The sequence below is a fragment of the Rhinolophus sinicus genome, chromosome 1 (assembly GCF_057876585.1).
Source record: "Rhinolophus sinicus isolate RSI-liver-muscle chromosome 1, RSI-T2T, whole genome shotgun sequence".
Lineage (NCBI taxonomy): Eukaryota > Metazoa > Chordata > Mammalia > Chiroptera > Rhinolophidae > Rhinolophus > Rhinolophus sinicus.
In genome coordinates, this window is record NC_142501.1 from 49,152,191 (window position 1) to 49,167,032 (window position 14,842).

Genomic DNA, 14,842 nt, shown 5'->3' on the forward strand with positions numbered 1-14,842 from the left:
GCATCTGATGTTGTGCCCACGCTCACCATCAAGTGTCCAACCGCTGCACGAACATTGCAATGATAAGTCAGCAGTGTGATCCTTTCACTGTTTGAGCTTCAGTTAGGGAGTACTTTACTTTTTGCCTGATGGTTTGGGTTTTTGTTTTGTTTTTTAAATTAACCCAGAGACTTGGAAACTGAAAATTTTGTCAATAAAATTCTAATTTACTCTAAACAATGTCAGATAGCTGTTTTGATTTATTTTCTCAACAAATAAGTTGACTGAATCTATTGGTTGTTTTACTGCTGAGAGACAAAATGCCAGGGTCAAAAGGCTAACTAGCAACAAGTAGAAAATTCAGACTCAATAAAAATGGCTTGTTCCAATCTATAGGGAATAACTTCAAAAAATCAGAGTATGGGTTGGCAATAAACCATAGTCCTATTACCTTCACAGTTGCATTTCTACTCATATGTGCTTAGCTTTCTGGATTTGGAAGACCTGGGATTTACACCTGACTTCTACCACTTACTGGCTATGTAAATTAGCTGTGTAAGTTAATTAACCTTTCTAAACCTTCAGTTTTCCTTACCCATAAAATTACGATAATATCTACCTTGTAAAAATGTGGGGTTCAAACGAGATCATCTATGGAAAAGCATAATAGTATAGTACTTGTTAATATTTAAGCAATTAGAGAATTATTGGCAAGCCACAAACCAAATATATTGATATACCTATCATAGAAAAAAATTCAACTATTCATTATAGATGGATGGATCAATGATCTAATACAATCTAGCTTTTCTTTTTCCTCTTTTGAATTTTCACCTTAAGGATACCAAGTTTTTATTCCTTTTGTGAGCTTTTCAAATGAAGTTCTGTGTCTTTTATTATTATGTAGTTCTATAAAATATTAATATGCATTTCTGCATAACTGGGTAAGTAGGGAGAGGCGAATACAAAAGATTATGAGTAAGAACAATATACATAAAGGTTATACATAATAACTGGGATAAATAGAATACACAAATTTTGAGGTGAATATTTGTTGGTTTTGCCTACAGGCATCTATTCCTCCTTTATGGGGGAAAAAATAACCTAGTCATAGTTTGGAGGAACATTCACCCCTAATGCCAGCCCACTAGCTTATAGGGAAGTGGACTCAATTGCCCCAGAGGATAAGGATTTCCACTGGCCTGGACACAATGATTTCTTCAGGTCTGGCCATATGATCCATTCAAGCTAATAAACACAAATGAAACTCAATTTTGGGTCTTTCGTTCAACTCATGAGGATACTGAGCTTTTTCTTCCACCTACTTGAGTATCATACTAAAGTGAGCATAAGAATGTCAGGGGTCTATCTGAGAACGCATAGAACCTGAAAATAACTTCACCTCAGAGGAGACAAACTGACAGATGCATCGAAGCCAAAGGGCAGGATTTGAGATCTGAATCAAGCTACTTACTGGGGCCATACGTCCCTTGTTTTGCTTAAATCAGTTGGGTTAGGTGTTCTATCACTTACACCCAAAAGAATACTCATTTATTTAGGTATGATTTGCAAGATGATGGATAATCCTGCTTTTCCCAAAGTGTGATTCATATGCACAGAGGAACATTTTTTAAAAAGTACTAATAGCAATGGATTTCTCTTCATGTGTATAAGAAATACATGAATCTAATAACAAATAATCCCATTATTTCATGGATACTATTGCTTAGGAATGAAACTAAATTTTTAAGAAATGAGTTGTCTTATATGTGGAATCTAAAGAACAAAATAAATGAACAAACAAAACAGAAACAGACGCAGGTACAGAAGACAAACTGGTCATCGCTGGGGCGGGGGGCAGGAGGGTTGGGGAGCTGGGTGAGAAAGGTGGAAGGATTAAGAAATACAAATTGGCAGTTACAAAATAGTCACGGGGATGTAAAGTACAGCATAGAGAATATAGACAATAATGTTGCGACAATTATTATAGTGCCCGGTGGGTCCTAGACTAATCAGGGGGATTACTGTATAAATTATATAAATATCTAACTATGCTGTACACCTGAAACTAATATAAAATAATATTGAATGCCAACAGTAACTGAAAATAATTTTTAAAAATGAGTTGACTTGCAGTAGATATAAAAAAATTAACTGATATTATTAGGTTGGTGCAAATATAATTGCGGTTTTTGCAATTATTTTTAACCTTTTAGACTGCAATTACTTTTGCACTAACCTAATCGTAAAATACAGATAGTAAGAATCAAAAAGGTGTAAATGAATAATGTGGGAAACTATGAATTATTCAGAAGTTGGGAGAGAACAATCTCAGCCTTCTGCTGTCCATGCCCCTACTACTTATGATTATAAGGTTTAATGAAGTAAATGCTAAATTAAAGTGGGGTATCCAGTAAATAGGACTTGGTGGCATTGCAAGCAGAGAAAGGGGCAGTTGAGGGAGAAGGAATATGGGAAGGGCTGCAGATATGAAAACTCTATCACATTGTTTCTGTGTCTTTCTAAGTCAGACTCCTCGCTGTATCATCAAGTCTCTGTCATATTATAATTTGTCAAAAGCTTCCTTGAAAGTGAAAAGAACATTCCTGCTACATTGCTTCTGAGATGCTACTACAGAAGAGAGCCAATTGCAGGGTACCTAAAAAACAGCCTCGGTTGGATTTGATTTGGTGCCTGGAGATTTAGAGCCTTATTTCAGGGCAGAGCTTGGTTTCCAACCACTGACCTAGCCTCTCCTGGAAAGCTCAATGCTTTAATCTCATGCTCTGCCTTCAGGGAATATTTACTAACAGTTGTTGAACAACTTGCTTTGTCTGATGTAAGCACAGCATCTTCAGCATTAGTTAGACAGGCCTGGAAACTGCAGGCCAATTTTATTACAAATGAATCTGTCACAACGTGTAGGAGTTGACTCAAACTTTAAGCCTAGAGAACTTGACTTTTTTTTAAGTTTAAAAGTCAGAGAATGCCAGGGGAACTCATTTGTTTACTCTGTATGTTTGAAGTCAGAAATTGAAGCAATCTTTATTATACATGGTGCTAAATGTTTCAAGGGGGCCAACTGGTCCAATTTCAGTTCCAGCATTATCTAAGCCACTGGTTCTCAATCCTGGCTGCATTAAAAAAAAAAAAGAAAAAATTAATCAGCGAGGTTTTTTTCTTTTCTTTTCTTTCCTTTTTTTTAAAATAATGATACCAAGACTCCATTGCATATCAATTATATAAAAATCTCAGGTTGGAAGGGTATAGGGCACAGTATATTTTGTCACTGTATTTGGAGTGTGCTGTGTAAATACATTAATTTTTGAAACTGTAAACAATTTAAATGTAACACAATTTTTGTAGCTTTTTTCCATTTCTGAACTTGCTTTTTGTAATAATATATCAAGGCTCTTAAAAAAAAAAAAAAAAAAAAAGGATGTGATCAGGGCTTCTCTTGACATTTGAAAGGCCCTATCTTGGTTTCTTACCCAAATCTCGTCCTAGCCAATCTTGACTAAGTTCTATGCTAGTCATGTGTCTAATCTCTGAGTAGCTCCAGGACACTACACTAATGGATGAAAGATGGCCACAAAATTTTAACACTCCTTCTGTCATGGAGAGGTCTACTTCCCCTCCCCTTGAATCTCGGCTGTCCTGTGACTGCTTTGACCAGTGAAGTATGGTAGAAGTGATGATGTGTCAGTTCCAGACCGAGTCTTTAAGAGACTGGAGCCACCATTTAAGAAGACTGACTGCTGTCCTGCTAGAGAAACCACAGAAAGAAGTCTTGAGATTACATGGAGCGAGAAAGAGTTCTGGCTGCACCCAGACTTCCTGTCACCCCTACTAAGATGTCCAGCAGACAGCGAGGCCATTTTGAATCTTCCAGCCCAGCCCAGCTTCCAGCTGAGTGACCCTAGTTAACATCACATGGAAAAGAAGAACCACTGGCTAAGCCCTGTCTGAATTCCTAACCCACAATACCGCAATATATAATAAAATGGCTGTTGTTTTAAGCCACTGAGCTTTGGGGTGGTTTGTTATGTAGTAACAGATAACTAATGACCTGTAGTATCAGCAACACCTGGGAGCTTATTTGAAATGCAGATTCTTGGGCTTGACCTCAGACATACTGGATTACAACCTGCATTTTAATAACATCCTTAGGTTATCTGTATACACATTAAAGCTTGAGAAGCACTGGTATAGGCTACCTTGGCTGCCTAACTAAGCTGTAGACTGGAAGGAAGTCCAGTTTCTAAACATGAAACAGGGATGAGGGGTCTTCATTCATATCACATTCCGCACATGCTCTGTACAAGGCACTTGCTCAGGCACTGTGAGGATACAAACTCTAATGGCTCTTCCTGTTTGTTTATTAGATTATAGTCCATTTTAGTAGTGTTCCTTGGTTCCTGAGAACTATCCTCGAAGCTCCTTGAAAACCATTTTGAAATTCCCAAAGAACCTTTCACAGAACTAAGATTTTAAAACTCATAATTGATTGCATGGAAGAAGGCTCTAATCTAAAAAGAAAAGGAAACAAGTGCACCACCCTGCTAAAAATGGGAGTGAAGTATCTTGTGTCTACTTTCAATAAATTAGGTTAAAAGAAAACAAAATGGTATATGCTTTATAAAGTTTCTTTTTTTTTTTTCTACTTAAGTTTTACTTTGCATCAACATAAAAGCCATGTTCAAACAAGTGTTATTAGCTCATTTAGGGCAGTTTGTTATACAGTATCAATCACATGAATTATGAGCACTAACTATATAGCCCAGGTGTCATACGAGTTATTAAGGATATAGAGATGAATATAAAGAGCCAGTCCTGCCTTCAAGGTGCATAGTCCAATGAAGGAGATGGACTCACAAACATAATTTTAAGGTAATATAGGAAGGCAATATAATTTCATGATTGGTAAGGATCATAAAATGTTCCATATAATCAATCCTTGAATCTATAATAAAATACAAAGTGCCAGAGCCGTTGGTGATGGGGAACTCTCTGCCTCCTGAGGAGTCCCACTGCATTTCTGAAGAGCTCAAATTTTACAGTTTTCTTATACTGAACTAAAAATCCAAGTCCCTTCTACTTGTTGGTCCTAGGCCTATCACCACAGAGGCAACACAAAACAAGCAATGCATGTCTGATGGCCTCTCTCTTCTTGGTCGTACAGAAGCCTAGGAGAGAAGAGAATAGAACTGAGAAGAAAGGAATCTGAAGCAATCCAAATGGGAATTATGTCATGTCAACTATAAAAACAAACTAAAGAGAAATGAAAAGCAAACTAATAAAACTAATGAAGTAAGTCAGCGCTGTTGTATACATTCCTTCAGCAGTGTCATGCTGACTCAGAACCTGTACAAGGAGAGAAACTTAGCAATCCAGAGCTTGAGACAAGACACCTAGCAGAAATGCAAGGGAGCATTTCATTTTAATTCAACCACTACAATAAATACTTTGTGACTATCTACTATGTGCCAAATCAGGAAAGCATTTTGGGAAATATTACTAATCTTTGGAAATAACTAGCTTATAAATATTTCTATTTCATCTCAGTTGAATTTGCTTCCTAAAATGATTCATGCAAATAAATCTGACTTTACAGAAAAGTCTTACCTTTGCAAACTTTGCAACAGCTATGAGACAAGGTAATCTGATGAGACTCTGGACATTCCAAAGCTGGGCAGCCTGAACTCTCAACCAGCTTCATAGTCTGCTCCTGTTAGACAACAGAAAATAAATGCTTCAAAACGTCTTAATTAGGACTTACTAAGAAGTTTCCAAATCCAACACCTGAGCAGGCTCTTCAAACATTAGACTAAAATTTTCACCCTGAGAACCTCTGAGAGCACAGGTCACAGGCTCATTCACAAAATGAAATTAAATCACTACTGGAAAGACTTTAAAATTCACAAGCAGAACTTGGAAAGCACTTTAAAATGAATATTGTAGCCATGTGTACAATTTTCCAAACATCTGGGTAATCCTGAAAAAGTCTGTTAGTTTTACAATATATTTTCATATCCAGATGACAACTGTGGCAAAGATACAGCTTGAATTAGATCAACAGCTCACCGAAAACAAATAAAAATAAAAACTGAGCTTTTTAAACATTCTCATTTCAAAATTTTCTAAACTGATATTAAAGAGATTCTCACAGGTGAGTCTGGTAAAAGTATTGGGGATCTCCCAAAAAAACTGTAAGGGAAATGAAGGCAGGATTTAAGTTTCTTGTGAATGAATGCCTAGTGTATTTTCTGGCACATAATTGGCACTCAAAAAAATTTAGTGAATGAATGAAAAAACTCAATGTAATATTATCATAGTTCTAGCAACCAAAGTAGATAAAATCCTTCTCATGGAGAAATCAAAATACAAAATACTTTTCTGATAAATGTAGTAACATTGCCCTTAAAGCAAACATTTGGCTCCTGTATTATCAATCTTTAATCTCTTAAGAACCGGATCATTTACTATGTTATATTATGCTTGCCAGTACATAAGTAATAAAATAACTGTTAAAACTTGCAAGCTTCCATTTAATATAGTGCTTAGATTTTTAGATGTCATTTCTATAAGAACTGCTTTTATGAGAAGCACTCATTTCAGTATCTCTCTCTTCATGGTTTTTCTATGAAAAAGACCTCCAAATCCTCATAACCTCTTATCGAGAAAGTGGCAGGAGATGTGAATACAGTGGAGTCACATGCTAGTCTTCTTTTGGCGTGACAGTAATATCCATCTGGTAATCTTATTTTCAGAACCAGTGTTTTTCTGTGTTACTCTTAAAGTCACAGTCTCCCAGGACATATTTTCAAGGCCACAAAACTGACAATAAAGGAACAAAGAAGGACTAGAATTGACAGCCCAGAAAATGGAAGCACAAGAGAGCTGTCAGTTGTGTAAAGGTGTAAATACTGAACCTAAGGAGCCTGAAGGGGGAAGAAACAATGGGAGTCCCCACTGTCAAGAATTTAGTCAAGAACTACAAAAGCTTATGATAATCCAGGAGAACTGTGCTGTATAATCAATAGCCATTAGCTCCATGTAGCTCTTGAACACTGTAAATGCAACATACACACAAGATTTTGAAGACTTAGTGTGACAAAAGAATGAAAATATTTCACTAAGAATTCTATATTAATTACATGTTAATAATATTTTTAATATGTGGGGTTAAATATAGAAAATTTAGCCCAATAAAAAGAACATTTGTGGTTTGCATCATATTTCGAGTGGACAGCACAGCATTAGAGTGTGGGAAATGGTGACTTTTGTTTGAGTAAATAAAAGGTAACATCCATTCATTCACCCAATATTTACAAAACACCCACAATGTCGTCTAAATAGACTCCTCACTGAACCAATTTTAAATGAAAGCATTTTATAGCTATTTTAAAATCAAACAGGCAACTATCCCAATAAGTGTCTAAAGCACAATTATCAATAGTAGTATGGAACACACCGGTCAGATGAAAAGAACACACACACACACACACACACACACACACACACACACACACACAGTAGAGAAACTTGAAATGTCCTCAAGATTTTTAAATTTAGAGCTGATAATTCAAATTTAGAGTTTACCATTAGAAACCAGTTGACAAAAGTTTTCTACTTTCCTTGAAATAACTTTTCTCTGTTCTGACTCCATTTTCGCAACATGGAGTCATTAGATCTCCCTCTAAGTCTTCTAATTCTTATATCTTTAATGGGACTTACTCCACTCAAAATAGCATTGGCGTAGAGAAAAAACTGATAGTTGCTAGATGGGAGGGGGTTGAGGGATGGGAGAGAAGGTAAAGGGATTAGAAAATACAAATTGGTGGTCACAAAATAGTCACAGAGATGTGAAATAAAGTGTGAGGAATATAATCGATGTTGTAAAGACTATGTAGGGTGTCAGATGGGTATGGACTTATTGGGGGGATCAATTTATAGATTATATAAATGTCTAACCACGGTGCAGTACACCTGAAACTAATATAAAATAATATTGAATGTCAACTATAATTTAAAAAATAAATTAGTGTATATATATATATATATATATACACACACACACACATATATACATATACATATATATATATATATATATATATATATATATATATATATATATATATAGTATAGTATAGTCATGGGATGTTAAGTACAGGATAAGGAATATAGTCAATGGTATTGTAATAGCTATGTACGGTGTCAGAGGGGTAGTAGACTTGGGGTGGGTTATCACTTTGTAAGGGGTGTAAATGTCTAATCATTATGTTGTTTTGTACACCTAAAACTAATAATAATAAAAAAACAGCATTTATGTAGGAACGCTGGTAGAAAAATGTCCATCTTAAAATAGAGTTCAGCAATTCATATTAATAATGTTCCTATGCTTCAGATCCTTTATCTTTAAGATGATAACCTACATCATAGGAGAGCCTATTTAAAGCCAAAAGCAGCAGCTAGAATACTTTATAATGGGCATGAATTAGAGCTTTCATGTTCTGGAAATCAAATCTGTCACAGTCTTGCCTCTTTACATCTCCTCTTTGCTTATCCTAAAGGTTTTCCAATTTAAGATGCATTAAGTATGTAGCTGGCATTTGTCATATTCAATTTATTTTGGCAAAATTCTTAGAATTTTCCTTTCCCCAACACTTAATACTGATGTAAATACTGATAGTTTATTGGTGGTGCCAGCAGAGTAAATCACTTACCTTATTTTTCTACATTATCTATACATACTAAATCATCCCAAAACCTATGTATGGGAGGCATTTAAAGAGTAAAATTAAGAATCAAATGAAACGCCGAAAAATTATATGTAGACAGTTTCCTTCAGACAGAATATGGTTTGGAATATAATATTATGGTCTGGAAATATAACCTTATAGTTCATAAAAAGCAAATATGAAAAATGTTATGAAACATATTTAGTTTTTCAACTAAATCAAGAAGAGTTAAAAAGAATCACATTAGCTTCAGAAGCATACTTTAAGAGACCAAGGCGGTAAATTTATAAAGAATTCCCCTTCAAATCACATAAAATATTCCTCCCAAAGGGATTAAGATCAGTGTCGGTCTCATCTTCATCCAACAGCTAATTTTTATTAGGTGATTTTATGTTTCATTTTTAATTGGACTGAGTGATATTTCTCACATCGCTCAAAACCATGAATGACAATGGGCTGAGTCTATCTTTGTCTACATTTTCTTTACAACAGAAAACAAGGAGCTGATTTAAATTTGGAAAATATAAAACAGCTTCATAAAACTTTAATTTGACAAAAGACCATTTTTATTTATTGGTAAAATTACTTTACAACCATTAATTTACATGTTTTCAAAAATAATGGAAATTCCCATACATTTGAACTATAATTTGTATCTTACGTTTTCTCCTTGTCTTAGAGATTTTAAAAGTATTACAAGGGTGAGATTTTAAAGAAACCATTTACTGTACATAACTCAAAGAATTTTGAAAAATTCATGAAAAGTTTTCTTACCTTGCACTCATAGAGAACACATACTCCCGAAGAGGAATAGACTGTATTTCTTTCTCCTTCAAAGTAGGTTCGTCCTTGAAATTGGCATATTGCTTTGGAATAAAAAATACATATATATGTATTTATTTTTCATTAGAAAAATAGTTCAGAAGTTTGCAGATAATTCTGCAACAATATTTTATATATTCTCATGCCTTTTCAAGGTGTTTGAGTAATTATAAACCAAAATTCAACCTAACATAAGGTATATGCAGGTTCAAGTTATTATCATGCCTATTAAGTTCAGAGAGTAAAATAAGGTACAAAAAGGATAAGGAGCAATATTCAGTCAGAATTAGACTCTGAAAAAGGAGTGCTGATAAGCAGACTGTCAGGCAATTATTTGTCTGCTAAATGATGTCCCACTTAGGGCATATTAAGCAGGTGCTTAGAACAGCTACAAATCAGGGCAACACAAATACGAGAAAAGTTCATTTTTATATACCATTACAGAATTTTAAAAACAGAAAATTCGAAAGAAACTATATTAATTTCAGCACATATATACATAAATTCTGTTTTATGGGTTAGTATTATTTATGTACAAGTACATATTAGTATTATTTTATTTATAAGTACACACACGGCACCTTATTTAGGATGTTGAAAGGTTTTAATCTGGGCCTGCCTTGCTTCCATCACAATTAAATAAAATTTTAAAACAGAACTTCAGACTTGATGGGGAAAACATTTTTTTTTTAAATTAGTGAAAATGTATAGAAAGTATCAAATAATTTTTGAATCTTTCAAAGTATTTACAATTCACATAAACATTTAGCCAATGGAAATTGTTTGCTTGTTTTGCAATAAATGTTTCACACTACCCATGTTGATTCATCACCTAAAGAGAGACAAATTTACCCTGAAGCTAATGAATTTAACCTTCAGTATCCGTCTCTGGCTTAGACCCCATCTAAGACTCTGAACTAACTTTTATTTTCATCATTTTGTATTGTTGTTCTTTGAAAGGGCACTCAATATTGTAGATGCTTTGAAGCCTCATAACACCAAAATCACCCCAAGCTAATTACTTCAAAAGACCAGTGGCAGTGATCACCTGACAGGAAAAACTCAAGCAGTTTGTCAGTCCTATTTACTAAACCTAATTTTTAATTTTAACTGCACGGATTTTACAAAATGAATGTGTAAGCTTCCTTTTCATTTCATTGTAAGAATTAGAAGACAGACCTTTTTCCTCTTGAGAATTTATATTCTCCCATTACCTTTAAAGGATCAAGCTGCATATAATAATTTGTAATAAAAAATTAGACATATTTTTATCAATAATATTAAATATATATGGTTGTACAAATATTCATACTTAAAGTGTAACCCAACTTTAACCTTCACTGAAAAATTAACTGATTATTTAAAAGCTGTACATTTAAATAATGGAAAGCATGCACACTTTTAAAATGCCATCCTTCAACTGATTTTCTTACTCAGCTTTTTAAAAAAATTTCACTGCATAATATATATCACTGGTGAATTGATTTTAATGTTTTGGAGTGTGCTAGAAAAGAATACAACTTACTTGCATAAATTATATTACTTAACTCGCTGAAGCTTGCTCACTCATGAATATTCAAAATGAGACTACAGATGTTAGTTGCACAGTATCTGTCATGTTATGAATTAAAATAGCATGTGCATTTACTTAATGAACCTGATTGATTAAAAAATATATCTCCCCAACACGTAACTTTTAAATGTGCTTTTTTTTTCCTTATGTGATCCAGTAATCTCAAAATACCAAGATCTGGCATACTGTGTGTAAGACTGCACTTAATAAGAACCACATTTTATAAGATAATGCGAATAAATAAAACCTTCTTACTTCGATTCAGCACCTGCCATTCAAAGGTTTCTACGCCTATTATATGACTTGATAACTGCAGCCTATTTAAGTCCAAGGGTATGTTGAAGAAAAAAAGTGATGCTTCAAGTCTTTCTTAGACCAGAGGGGAAAGAAACACTGTAAAAAATGCAAGGATAAATTTTCCTTATATAAAGTCCTATAATAATTTAATATTCATGCAGAGCAGATGGACCTTCTGTTTTAAACTCTTAATTCAAAAGACTCAAATAGGCAACTTGTGGGACAATAGGGCACCAAATGGAGCTTGGCAGAGGGAGAAAGCACAAAAATGAATGAGATCACAATTGCTTCGTTTCCTTTCAAGCAATGAGCACAAACAGGGTGAACCTGGCTTAGGGAGAACCCAAAGTGACTGATTTTTGTCTTGAACTCAGAAAATCTATAATCATTCCTAAAAATACTACAAGGAATCCTAAAAATACTATTAGGATGGCTCCACGATTTAGAAGTAAATGGAAGGGGATGAAAGCCATATTAATTTATTAATACATTTAACAAACATGTACTGAGCTGCTGCTGTATGTTGGTGGTCTGCTAGGTACTAGGAACCAAGGATGAATTATCAAGCTGTCTATTTAAGATAAGTGCATTTTATGCATATATATATATATATATATATATGTATATTTTATGCATATTAAGTATATATATGTTATACTTTGATTTTTAAAAATGAAATGAAATGCAGATTCTTACATTCAAGAGAAGTAATAACAATAATAATTTATTGAATGAATTTCTGGAAAAAATGAATGAGACATGATTCATGCCCTCATTATTTAATATGGCAGACAGACTCATACACCACTAACTACAAAAAAAGCCAAACTGACGTGTTTTAATTAGAAATCCCTAAGTTGTATGTAAACACGGGAGACTGAGTAGTGAACTTCTAAGATGGACAACTGGATCATGGCGGAGGAAACAAATCAGCGCTGGTGAAGAATCCATTCTCTGGCAAGCAGGAAGTCAGCATCACCGTAGGGCAAAGGAACAAGGAAAGGAAATGGTTTTCCTGGAGCCCAATATGAGCCGGTTATGGAGGAGAGGCTGGCTGCCTAGTGAGTGTAATCATGAGACACAGCTACTGCCAGAAACACAGGCTGGTGCAGACAAGGAGCAGAGAAGAGACATGGCCAACTCTCTCTCCTCCTGACTTCCAACTTCCTGCCAGTGCCTCCCACTGGCAAACCCTACCCAACGCCAGCTGGCAAGGAGACAGGGTGATGCAGTCTGCGGTCTGGCTCCTGGAGCACAGAGTAGAGCAGAAAAGGAAAGAGAATGGAACTGGGAGCATGGGGTACACAGGAAGAGTAACAGCACCTAGCACGGGTGGCTATCATAATAATACACTTTGGACCATGAAGAGGTCTGGTTTACAAGGATAGGTTGCTTAGAAGGGCATGAGAGAGTAGAACACAGAACAACTACATTTTAAGAGAAAACACAGAGGCATTTTAAAAATGCAGATCCACCCTAAAGAAAAACCCAGACAGCTTATCAAGATGAGGTCCTCTGGCAAGCAGAAAGCAAGTGGAAGAACTGAGCCCTGGAGAGATCGAGTGTCAAAAGCAGCAAGGAAGGCAGCCTATGTCCACGCCCTGATCTTAACCAAAGCTGCCCCTACAGGTATCAGGAAGAAAGCCTCGGAGGTCATAATAATCACTATGGCTACCACAGTGATTGCAAGAAAGTCTCTAGCATTCCCTAGCTGAAATGTGCCTGTCTGCTCACCTTTCACTAACAGAGTATAAAGTAATCACTTCCTCAACAAAACAACAAAGAAAAATCATTTTGCTGTATTGATTTCTTGTTTAATTCAATTGTATTGACATGTTCACAGTCAGAGACTTCATTGCTTTCTTAGTTGGGGGTGAATGTGTGTGTGTGTGTGTGTGTGTGTGTAGGTGCGCACATGTATGTGTGTATATACAGCACTAACTTTCTTGTGGATTCCTATGCCACAAATCATTTACCAGCTTAAAGCAGAATTATATCAACTAAGCTACATTTTCAAAGATCTATGTTTAAATGATTTATTGAGTATATCGCATGTATATATTACATACGTGTTTCTAGGGAAATGGATATTAATTTATGCTTATGAGCTTATCACTTTCTAGACTAAGAAGCAAGGTCTCCATGGAGTAAGACTAACCCATAGCACTACAGCTACTCATAAGCTATTAATGTTAACCAATGTTAAATGCACATTTACTGTGACTCTGGTATATGCTGCTGTGTGCATACCTCCAGGAGGTACCATTCCCATCACAGTCTATGTGAATTGTGTCACCCAGAGCCGTCCAGTGCACAGCCTCTTCAACCATAGATAGGGACAAAGTTAGAACTTGGGAAAATTCAATAGGATGATATAAAAACTGGTATATATGTTTTACTATGGCTATATTAAACATCACTGATTATAGTTACTAGCACCATAATTAAAAGAGAATCTGCAAAAACAATTAATTTCAATTATTTTCACTTCATCCCCCCCCCATTTTAACAATTAACAAGAATTAGGAAGACAAGAAATGGTACAGATACAAATTCGAAAGTCATCAGCTGTGAAAAAAAAAGTGAAAAGTAACTTATAATACAGATTGAGAAACAGATAAGTGAAAGAAGCCAGTAAAACTCTAAAAGTCCTAAAACACACATGAAATTCCTGATCTACTGGTTATTAATGCAGAGACAGAAAATGCAGATTCCTCTAAGAGATTTAAATCAACTTCTGCAAACCTTTGTAGAAAGAATTATACAAATCTATAGAAAAAATATTTTAGAATATAAAAGCAAAAGGACATCATATCATATTTCACTTCAAAACATTTCCTCACTACATATTTAGCTTGCTTTTTTATTGCTAGATTGAAAACACATGAATCTATTTTAAATGTCCCAACTGGTATCAACACCTTTCAAAATGACCCAACACAATACTAAAAGTTATAGATACTAAAAAGAAAACCAGTATAATTCACTTAGGTGAGGAATGGGATTTACGGTTTCTTTAAAATTCTCTTTGAGAACACCAGGTGTCACTGATCTTTAGATTGTTTAGCCATCTGTTAAGGACAGAGCTGTATATAATAATAGTTTTTATATGGTGTTTTTTTAAATCTTCATTTCGATTGGGAGGGGTCTTAAAAATCCCAGGTACAACAGCAGTTATTTCATTTCATGCCAACATGATATTTGTTAGTGATATATAAATTGAAATTGTTGGATGAAGAAATATATCATTAACTGTAACTATGTATATTTGTATTTTTGTTATAGCTTTTAAAAAAAGAATATACAATAAATACATTCATGAGGCAGGCTAAAATTCCATGGAGTCAAAGAAACAAACAAAAATTCCAACGTGTTTCGATATTATTAAAAGACTCCAATCAACTGTGCTGCATTTATCCAGCCCACA

General features: G+C 34.8%; 1 protein-coding gene across 3 annotated transcripts in view; it reads right to left on the reverse strand.

The window, feature by feature from the left end:
- The window catches only part of NELL2 (neural EGFL like 2), a 316,912-nt gene that overhangs the window by 168,495 nt on the left and 133,575 nt on the right, over positions 1-14,842 (reverse strand). For all 3 annotated transcript variants that reach the window (XM_019748417.3, XM_074325809.2, XM_019748418.3), the window contains exons 11-12: positions 9,498-9,589; positions 5,605-5,707 (exon numbers count right to left, since the gene is read on the reverse strand). In XM_019748417.3, the coding sequence (XP_019603976.3) occupies positions 5,605-5,707; positions 9,498-9,589 (195 nt within the window). The remainder of the gene's footprint in view (positions 1-5,604; positions 5,708-9,497; positions 9,590-14,842) is intronic.